General features: G+C 39.4%; 1 protein-coding gene across 1 annotated transcript in view; it reads left to right on the forward strand.

Annotated features, from left to right (window-relative positions):
- Positions 1 to 11,130, forward strand: part of cdc25b (cell division cycle 25B) — a 40,196-nt gene that overhangs the window by 23,418 nt on the left and 5,648 nt on the right. The window contains exons 9-15 of the mRNA XM_072575168.1: positions 2,831 to 2,917; positions 3,006 to 3,179; positions 4,097 to 4,198; positions 6,908 to 6,970; positions 7,626 to 7,724; positions 8,262 to 8,395; positions 9,548 to 9,665. Of these exons, the coding sequence (XP_072431269.1) occupies positions 2,831 to 2,917; positions 3,006 to 3,179; positions 4,097 to 4,198; positions 6,908 to 6,970; positions 7,626 to 7,724; positions 8,262 to 8,395; positions 9,548 to 9,665 (777 nt within the window). The remainder of the gene's footprint in view (positions 1 to 2,830; positions 2,918 to 3,005; positions 3,180 to 4,096; positions 4,199 to 6,907; positions 6,971 to 7,625; positions 7,725 to 8,261; positions 8,396 to 9,547; positions 9,666 to 11,130) is intronic.

Raw genomic sequence — 11,130 nt, forward strand, 5'->3', positions numbered from 1 at the left:
ATAATGCAGAGACCAGAACTGTACACAATACTCCTGGTGTGGCAGTACCGGAGCTTTGTACAGCTGCAGCATAACCACCTGATTCTGGAACTCAATCCCTCTATTAATAAAGGCCAAAACACTACGACTTAACAACAACCCTGTCAATCTGGGTGGCAACTTTTCAGGGATTTGTGGACATGGACACAGATCTCTCTGGTCATCTACACTCCCAAGAATCTTACTATTAGCCCAGTACTTTGCATTCCGATTACTCTGTCCAAAGTGTATCACCTCGCACTTGTCCACATTAAACTCCATTTGCCATCTCTCGGATCAGCTCTGCATCCTATCTAGTCTCTCTGCAACCTACTACATCCATCAGCACTATCCACAACTCCACCGACCTTAATGTCGTTAACCCCAAGGCTTTCCATTGGTAGGTCAGGAATAAAAGAATGACAAATGTTAAATTAGGGTCAATCAAGGAAAATAGTGAGAAGTTGTCTGTGGAGTCAAGAGGAGATAGGGGAAGCAAATTTACTAACCCACCCTTCTAAGCTGTCATCCAGGTCATTTTAAAAAAATGACAAATAGCAGTGGACCCAACACTGACCCTTGCTGTACGCTGCTAGTAACTGGACACCAAGATGAACATATTGCATCAACTACAACCCTGTTTTCTTCCAGCAAGCTAATTACTGATCCAAACAGCTATGTCTCCCACAATCCCATTCCTCCGCATTTTGTATAATAGCCTACTGTGGGGAAGCTTATCGAACGCCTTGCTGAAATCCATATACACCACTTCAACCGGCTTACTCTGATCTACCTGTTTGGTCACTTTGTCAAAAAAGTCAATAAGATTCATTAGGCACAACCTACCCTTCACAAAACTCTGCTGACTGTCCCTGATCAGATTTTTTTTTTCTAGATGGTTATAAATCCTATCTCTCAAACCTTTCCAACACTTTACCAACAACTGAAGTGAGACTCACCGGTCTGTAATTACCAAGGTTGCCTCTACTACCCTTTTTGAACAAGGGAACCACATTTGCTATCCTCCAGTCCTCGGGCATTATTCCTGTACACAATGATTTGAAGATCAATGCCAAAGGTTCGACAGTCTCTTCCCTTGCTTCCCAGAGGATCCTAGGATAGATCCCATCCGGCCTAGGGGACCTGTCTATTTTCACACTCTGCAGTACTTCTAATACCTCTTCCTTGTGAACCACAATCTCTTCTAGTCTAGATGCAAGTATCTCTATCTTCCTCGCCAACATTTTCATTTTCTATAGTGAGCACTGTCGAAAAATATTTATTTAGTGCTTCCCCTATCTCCTCTGCCTCCCCACACAACTTTGACCCTAATTTAACATTTGTCATTCTTTTATTCCTGACCTACCAATGGAAAGCCTTCAGGTTAACCCTGATCCTATCTGCCAACAACTTCTCATGTCCCCTCCTGGCTCTTCTGAGCTCTCTTTTTCGGTCTTTCCTGACTTCCTTGTAACCTTCAAGCGCCCTAACTGAGTTTTCACATTTTGTGAAAATAGGTGGCACTTTGGTAAATTGCAACAGTGCAGCCTTGTATAACAATCAGTTTGTTAAATATAAAGTTTTAGACTTAAGTCTATAGTTGTTTGTTTGTTCACTTGTCCTTGTCACAGCAGTAATGAATTCCTGGTTCCATCAGCACTGAAACTGCCATTACATTTCAATTTATTTTTGGCTGATAGTAGTTAAATTGAATTGCAGAACTTGATTTATAAGTTCATAACTTTTGACTGTAACCTCAATGTATTCCCATTATCCTGAACTCTTCAGCTCACTTAAATTTATAACCATGCCTTCAAATATCCATAGATGCTGCTGCTCTTTTTAGGAGAGTTCCAAATCCACATTCCTCAGGGCAATATCTGATTTTTCTTTTTAAATTAGTGACCATCTAATTCTATTTCTCCCTGTAAGTGGAAGTGTCCCCTCCATCTACACTGTCAAGACATCAGTTCATCTCTACTCAGTTGTTTCTGGTCAACTCAGTGAATAAAGCAAAGTCTGTCCAGCCTCCTTCCTTGCATAACCTGTCAGGTCCAGATATTCTAGTAGATCTTCTCTGAACTATTTCCAACACTTGCACCCTTAAATGTGCACAGTACTCTAGGTGTGGTATCACCAGTGCCCTGTATAATTGAAGTTAGCTTCAGTTATGGTATTCAGCTTCCCTTGTGATAAATTGGCATTCTATTAGCTATTCTAGTTACTTGCTATACATGCATACCAAACTTTTCTGCACAATTACATGGATCTGCACTGCAGTTCTGCAACATCTCTCACCTTGAGTAATATGCTTTCTGGTTCCTCTTGCCAAAATGGGCAACTTTACATTTTTATCACGCTACTGTAAAGATCCCTTAGATAATTTTCTGCCTTTTTTTCTAACTTTTGGAAAATTTTCTGGATGGTGGAGAGGGTTCAAGTGGCTGTGGAAGGCCTGTTTGGTTTTTCCTCCATTTGAAGCACTTAAGATTTGACCAAGCTTCACAAAGTTCTCCTCCAACCCAGTGACTGTTCTAGTTATAACTTCACTAGGTCAAAAGCTTGAAAACACCAAACAGCACTGTTCTAAGGACTATTGTGGCTTAAAAAGGCAGATCACCATGTTCCCCAGGATAATTGGAGCTGGGCAATAAATGTGGGCCCAGTTAGGGATGCCCAGATTCATGAACAAATTTCAAAATTCAAGTCTAGGTTGCTATGATGGTAGCAACATCAAAGCTGTAATGCCTGTTCATTCCTAGTCATGATTTTTTGTTTGAAACACCTTTTGTGCAACTTTCATTTTTGACAGAATGATGCTGATGTACCTTCTGGCATGGCCAGTCTGCTGACTGCTCCACTCGTGGCGAGAAAAGAGATCTCTCCAGAAACTTTGGATGTGAGTTTATGGCTGTTTGATTATAGTGAGATTTAGAATAGAGGAGAATTATAGTTGCATTTTGAAGGCAAAATTCTTTTACTTCTAGGAAGCTCCTCATAAATGGTCCTATGCTGATAATGTTAAATCTCCAAATCTGGCTCCTGAAATGCGGTCCATTCTCAAGCGGGTGGATAGGCCCAAAGATGAAGAGACGCCAGTGAAGAATAAACGGAGGAGAAGTCTTGCTGGCATAACAGAAGAAACAAGTGCTGAGAAAGTGGTAAGCTTGTGGTCTTGTTTTTGGTAGGAACATCAAGTAGCTTGATTATCTCTTTTGATTTGAAAATGTTACCTGAGACTCTGGTTACAACTGAACTAACAAGGCATACATCTCCTTGGCAATGAACTGTCTGGAACATGCTAGCGCAATAAAGGGCGAGTGGTAAAGGATGGATTGAAGCAGCAATTTGAGCATGGCTGAGTGTTGCAGTTCTAAGTGTTGTAGAGCCATTTAGTGTAAAAAGGTGAACTCTACATTAAGCAGTCAATATTTTCTCTGAACAGGGTCTTTAAGATGGGCTCCATATAACTAGTTTCTAATGGAACTCCATTCAGAAGTCCTTGTTGTTTGAGCTTAACTTCAATATACACTGTTCGGAGTGTGAACTTAGTCTTATTTCTTCTTGCCAATCATGTCATGTCTCTGTTCTGGTCTTTCAACCTTTTTCTTACCCCTTTAACTGCAGCTTGTTGCTCGTTTGACTTGGTGCCTCACTTGGTCATTGTTGGGTTTCATTCAGTGAAGTGGATGTAGTTGGCTGGATGAGTCTGGCAGACTGACCAGTTCTATTTGGATCTGAGCTGAAAATGTGTTGCTGGAAAAGCGCAGGTCAGGCAGCATCCAAGGAGCAGGAGCATTGACGTTTCAGGCATAAGCCCTTCAGGAAGAAGGGCTCATGCCAGCAACATCAATTCTCCTGCTCCTTGGATGTTGCCTGACCGGCGCTTTTCCAGCAACAAATTTTCAGCTCAGATCTCCATCTGCAGTCCTCGTTTTCTCCTGTTTTGGATCTGAGACTAGTTTGTGTAATTGAACAGTCAGATTTAATAATTGCTTGAGCAACATCACTGTTAAAGCTGAACAGACTTACAGATACAATACCTATACTCAGCTGCCTTTCTTCTCTACCTATTTAGAAGCAGCATTCTCTATTACGGTCAAAATCTTTCTGTGATGCTGAAATTGAGAAAGTACTCCAAATTGATGATTGCAGACGCATGATTGGAGATTTTACAAAGGTATGGCATTTCTACAATCTCTCCTAAATATATAAAACTAATTTCATGGATCTTAGTTTCTGTCTTGGAAAGCCTATTGAGTTATTGATGGCAGCATTGTATATTAAAATGGGAAAATTTTAATTGGATCAACTTCTCCAGATGTTAGTGCACTTATCTGTAACTTTGCAAACACTTGTACTACAAAAATGATTGCTTGAAGGGCTGAGGATAGCCTGAATGTATGCCTTGAGGACTACAGATGTTCAGAGCAATGTATTGGGCACCAATCTGCACTTATCCTGTATCAGTGACGTGGAACCATAAGAAACTCTGGGAATCTGATTTCTTATGGAATCATGTAGAAACCAGGTTGTTTAGTCAGTTGCATTTATTCTTCACACTGGCACACAAGTTTATTCACTTCAGACATAGACATTTCATAAGAAAAAAGATCAATGTTCTAAATGTTGTCCATCCCCAATGACTTGGCCTTGAATTAAGACAATTCTGTATTTCAGAGGGTAATTAAGTCAACCACACTACTGTGGATCTGATGTTGATGTAGGCCTTAAGGAATTTTGTGAATCAGATGTTTTTTGGTAATCAGTGGTAGCTTCATTCTGTGTCATTGAGACCAGCTTTCACTATAGGTTTAATTTAATTTAAATCTGCTTTCATAGTTCATTACATTAACCAGGACCTGTGAAATTACTAGTAAAGGTGTTTTCAATATGCTGTCATCTCTCTGCACCATTTTAAATGCTTTGAAGTCACTAAATGTAATCTTTTTAAGTGCTTAAATTTTATCTAACTTTCCTTTTCTAAGGGTAAAGATCTGATTCCTTTTTTTTCAGCTTTTAGTATAACTTAAATTTTGGAACTAGGGCACAGTCTAATGTCCGGTTTTGTTTGTCATTCTAGCTATTTGGGTCATTGACTAGGGTGGTGATAACTAGAATTTGAGTCTGAATCATGTACTGATGGAGTCCTGAAAAAGGCATACATTCAAATACTTTTGGCCTATAGCCATATTTAGTGATAGACTTATGCAAACAATTCCATCATGAGGAAAGATTGCTTCATGATTTTGAAAATTAGTTTGAAGTGTTGTTGAAAGGTTTAAGGTCAACAGTAACCCAAATTTCTAAATACCTCTGTACAGATTCATTATTAGAGTCTGTACAGAGGTATTTAGAAATTTGGGTTACTGTTGACCTTAAACCTTTCAACAACACTTCAAACTAATTTTCAAAATCATGAAGCAATTGTTCCTTGTGGAATTGTTTGCGTAAGTCATCACTATAATTATATCTAGTGACCTTTTTAGAAGTTAGAATCCAGGTTAACCACAAGCAATTTCCTGGTCTAAAACTGTTTTTTTAAAATTTTATGCTAATTTGGGCTGACATTTAATCATGTTAAATGTCACTGGTTGCAGTAAAGGTACTTGACATTTATGGCATTCAGTGGTGTGAACAAGATTAGAAAATTACCATGCAGACCCCTCTGCCTTTCAATAACCCAATTCAAAAAAGATTTCTGGCTTTGTGCTTGCTTGCTCCTGATCCCTGGACCGAGATTGTGGCATAGCACAAGTGCATTCTCGGAACTTGCATATAGCCGCAATTGAGTTTAAGCTATCAAAACTAGCTGCTTGCAGTTTCTTCTGACTTTGGCTCCCTCACAGGGATGCAGTCCTGCAGATAATCGATTCATGTGGATCAATAATGTCACTGCTGCATTTAGCTGCAGGATCCACCATGCCTGTCTCCAGTGTATTTTCTTAACCTTGGATGATCAAGTAGAATGAATTAACACTTCTCTCTTCATGTAACCACCTCAATTAGTTGCATTTACAACCAACTAGGGGCATGGTGGCTCATTGGTTAGCACTGCCATCTCAAGCACCAGGGACCTGGGATCATTCCAGCCTCTGGCGACTGCAGGTTTTCTCTGGGTGCTTCAGCTTCCTTCCACAGCCCAAAGATGTGCAAGTTAGGTGAATTGGTCATGCTAAATTGCCCATAGTGTTCAGGGATGTGTAGGTTAGTAGCATTAGTCAGGGGTAAACCTAGGGTAGGGTGAATGGGTCTGGGTGGGTTACTCGTCAAAGGGTTTGTCAACCTGTTGGGCCTGTTCCCACATTTGGGGTTCTGATACTAAAATTGTCAGTTCTCACTAAGGTGATGACAGCAACCTCCAATGAGATGACCTGCTTTTCTTTGATTTGAACAAAGTTATTCTGGAAAGGCCAAGCCTGTCACAAATGACTGGCAATAGGTTTGTCAATGGTGAGGCTTGGACTTTGCCACTGCCTTGTAGAAGCTGACATTGTTTGAGCTTCCAAGACCACATGGCCACCGATGGTTAAGGTCTGCTAACCCTCTTGATTACTTGGATTAAGTATTGCACTTTGCAGGTAAGTCTTTTTCTGGCAGCGAAAGGAAGCTGTATCTGAATTGTTACGCAGAATCCTTAGTTATAACATTGCCTTGGTGTTCTATGAGGATACAAATGGTACTGATGCAAGGTATCTCATTCTCCTGTTTTTACATGATAGCATTTTCCAGTTTTTTTTGTTTTAGACTCCAAATTTGTGTAACCCCAGGTTCCCAGTTCAGTTGTCCTTTGTTTGGAATTTTTAAGGATTGGAAGGAGTTGAAGAAATTGATTTTTAGGTATTTAGAGCTATGTAACTGGCAAATGTTTTGCACTTTGTCTTTATAGCCCTATATATTGCCCACTGTGGAGGGAAGACACCAAGAGTTACAATATATAACTGCAGAGATGGTAAGTAATTACATATGCCAGTATTGTGACAAAAGCTGTCCAAAGTGTGGATTGACTAATGATGTAATCAAATTAAATTTGATGTGCATTGATTAATGTTTTTAAAAAATCACTGTGCTAGCCTTTTTGCAATGATGCATCTGTTTTCTACCAGTGTATAACAGTGGAGACCTCTGATCTCTCCAGATGTAATCCTGTTTTTAACATTTAGATACTTGTTAAAGTATACGTGAGATGTGCAGACATCTTGAGTGAGATTCTAATTAAAGCAAAATTTTTATTGAGCCTCTTAAGCTTCAGACTTTCACTTAAGCTCATTCCTTTTTGAAGATGGTGTTTTATTTGGAAGCGTTTCTTTGCAGAATGTCAGTGGATCAATTTACCTACTCAGCCATGCATCTGAGAGGGAAGCTTCATTCTGGCACTCTCGTTAGCGCCCTCATTTCAATTTATGCTTTGGGCCCAAACTGAAGGCTGAAATTAATTTGGCTTTTGTTAATAATGCATAGCACAGTGGCTGTTTCCTTCCCTTTTGGACTAGAAGACCAGGTTAAAGTTCTAACTGCACGAAAGGTGGGTTGAATAATACCTGGATTGCAGTACTCTTGTATTTTATGACCAGTCAGTGATGCTTGCTTTCCCTAATGTCTTGCAGGTAATTCAGTTGGTGAATGGGGAGTTTGATGAATTTGTTGAGCAATTCCTGCTTTTTGACTGCCGATATCCATATGAGTATGAAGGCGGGCACATTAAAGTAAGTGAATTGCCAGGGTACTGCATGCTAATGACTTCCACATCCTGCTCTCTTGGTCATTGCTATTGTGCTGTACGTTGCAACTTTCAGCCTAGTTTTGTGGGGAGTTGTAAGCATCCACTATTCTTTATGGCCTTCAGGCTAGATCCCATCTGACACCTTGCAATCCTCACTGCTTTTAACAGTACATATGAAACCAAGCATTTCTGCTTACTGTGCTCTGTCTAAACAAATGACTAAATATGACTTCTCTATTTGTGTTCCTGCTGACTTGGGAATTGAAGCAATATTCGTCTACATTTTGTTAAAGTGCATTTGTCTTCTATGCATGCTAATCTATTGGAATCTGAGGTATTAGTTTTAAAACAGAAGTTTCTTGATTTTGTACTATAATCTCCACACTTTTGCTCACTTACTCAGGGCTGAGTTCTTAATTATTTAGTGGTAAAGGGGAAGGAACAAGGTTATTGTCTTAATATAATCTATATATCTAGCATGCTTCAGGAATCCAAGCATTGATTGTCAATTTGCCTTAAGGGTGCTCTTAATTTGCACATGGAGGAAGAGGTGGAGAGTTTTCTGCTAAAGAAACCCATTGTTCCAGTTGATGAAGCTAAGCGAGTGATTATAATTTTCCATTGCGAGTTCTCATCTGAGCGAGCCCCAAGAATGTAAGTTGCAGTCTGTGCAATTAGTAAATCTAGTGATTTGAATATGACTTCCCATTGTTGCTGATGAGGGTCTAAAGGGAGAAGTCAGGATGTTAAAATGTCTGAATGTAGCCACTATTGCAGACTGTGGCATACCTGACTGTGGCACCCACTTTATTGGGGTGTGTACTGATAACTTGAATATATGGGAACTAATGGAATCCATTTTAATTTTCAACAAAATATTGTAACCTGGACATTTTATGATGGTCTTTCTGCTACTATTTGGCTTATGGTTGATTGTAACGTTTCCAGATTCCTTGCCTCAATGTCTCTTAAAATGTATACCTGCATTCTTACCCCCTCAGAATGGTTCTAGATTCCCACTATCCTTGGAGCAAATGCTTTCTGACATAATTTCTAAAATGGCTTGGTTCTAATTTGTAAAAATTAGCCCTTGTAGAGTTATTAGTACCTAATTCAAATTTCCTGACATACTAAATACCAGTCAATCGATTTCAGTGAACTAAATGTGTACTTAAGAGGCAGATGGAATTTAGCTTATTCTATGAAGTAACTTTTGAGTCAGTCATTTGAATCATTGACTTAATACAACTAACTTCCTATGACGCTCCTTCAGTGTCCCATCAAAAATCCTGGTGTTCCCTCAATAGGCATTATGGCTGTATCTAAGCATGTAGATGGCAGTGTTTCAAGAAAGCAGCTCACCATGCACCTTAAGGGGAGCTAGCCATGGGGGATTAGCAGATGAGAAATGTGCTTGTAAAGATGAACTTTGTAGCGTTATGATTTAGTCATCGCATTGTTTTGTTGTTGTATCTGGAGTTGATTTGAGGGGTGAAATTGATTAAGTTTTTTAAAGTCCAGATGAGCATTTATATTGCTCTCAAGAAGGCCATCTTGTGAAAGTCTGCCCATTCTGAATAGATGTAATTGGATTGGTCTTCACCTAAAATAACTATACTGGCTAGGTCATGTTGGGTGCTTGGATCAGGGAAGTTGCTATGATTTAATGTAGAACTGAATATCTAATAAAACTACATTAGGCATCTGGTTATAAATGGGGAAATTGCTATCTGTGTAAGCTTTGTTCTTAACCAGTGCCTTCAATAAATAGTGCTAAGTTTTCTGGGATTTTCTAACCCTTTTCAGGTGTCGTTTTCTGCGTGAAAAGGATCGTGAGGTGAATGGCACAGACTACCCAAAACTGCATTACCCAGAGCTATACATCCTGAAGGGTGGCTACAAGGAATTTTTCCCCAAATTTAAAGTAGGGATTTTTCCTATTTTTAATAGCTTAGACTGTACAAATTACCACAATTGTCTTATACTGTCATGATTTTGAGATGCTAGTGTTGGACTGGGGTGTACAAAGTTTAAAAATCTCTCAACACCAGGTTATGGTCCAACGGGTTTAATTAGAAGCACTAGCTTTTGGAGTGTCGATTCTCCTTCAGCTGGTTGTGGAGGACACAATTGTAAGACACAGAATTTATAACAAAAGTTTCGTGATGTAACTGAAATTATACATTGAAAAATACCTTGATTGTTTGAGTATTTCATCTGTTTGAGTACCACGATATTTCACTTTCATCTGTAAATTGCAAAGCACTTTTTAAAGTTACATTCTCGGGTTAGCTGTAAAATTTGGTGTTAGCCAGACAATATGTTGAAGGTGTTAGTCCCCTGTGTTCTCAGTGCCATAATGTTTAGATTGATCCTAATCTTAAAAAATGAGAAGTCTTACATGAATTCATGCAGTTTTTGAGCAAATTACAATGTAACTCTGCAAGTACAAATTCACCCCACAAACATATGTCTGTCTGGGGCAGGGGGCTTGAGTGTATATGCGAGTGTAATGTCTAAGTCTGTGAGGGGGGTGCATGTAGGAGTGTCTGGGGTGGGGGAGGGGGTTGAGTGAGTGTGAGAGAGTGTAGTGGTCTAAGACTGAGGTGTTGGTGTGTATAGTGCAATGGTGGTCACCTGTAGTGTGACATGAATCCAAGGTCCAGGCTAAGGCCCTCCCTATGGTGATGGAACTTGGCTATTAGCCTCTGCTCGGCCACTTTTTGCTGTTCCGTCCCAAAGTCTGCCTTGGAGGATGGTCATCCGAAGGTCTGAGGTTGCATGTCCTGGACTGCTGAAGTGTTCCATCTCAGACAGACTGATATGTGTGCACACAGGTGTGCAATATATATATGTTTTGTGGGGTGAATTTGTACTTGCAGAGTTCCATTGTATTTTGCTCAAAAACTGAATTCATGTAAGACTCTTATCTCTCTCTCTCTTTTTAAGATTAGAATCCGTCTAAACATTATGGCACAGAACACCACCGGGTTAACACCAATTGTTAACCTGAATGCAACTTTTTTTAAAAAAACTGATTTACACATGAAAGTGAAACTGTAATGGGTATTTGAACAGATGAAAGACTCAAACAATCGAGGTATTTTTCAATGTATAATTTCAGTTACATCACTAAACTTTTGCTATAAATTGTCTTACAATTGTCCTCCACAACCACCTGATGAAGGAGCATTGCTCTAAAAGCTAGTGCTTCCAGTTAAACCTGTTGGAATACAACCTGGTGTTGATTTTTTAACTTAGGACTGTAAGAGAGCTTCGGCTTTTCCCATGCTTCCAAATTAACATGCAATTTTAAAGAGATGACTTGTGATTTTTATCTAAAATTCTATGGATTTTGTTCATATAAGATCATACAGATCACATTTTGT

Source organism: Chiloscyllium punctatum, chromosome 1 (assembly GCF_047496795.1).
Source record: "Chiloscyllium punctatum isolate Juve2018m chromosome 1, sChiPun1.3, whole genome shotgun sequence".
In the NCBI taxonomy this organism is placed as follows: domain Eukaryota; kingdom Metazoa; phylum Chordata; class Chondrichthyes; order Orectolobiformes; family Hemiscylliidae; genus Chiloscyllium; species Chiloscyllium punctatum.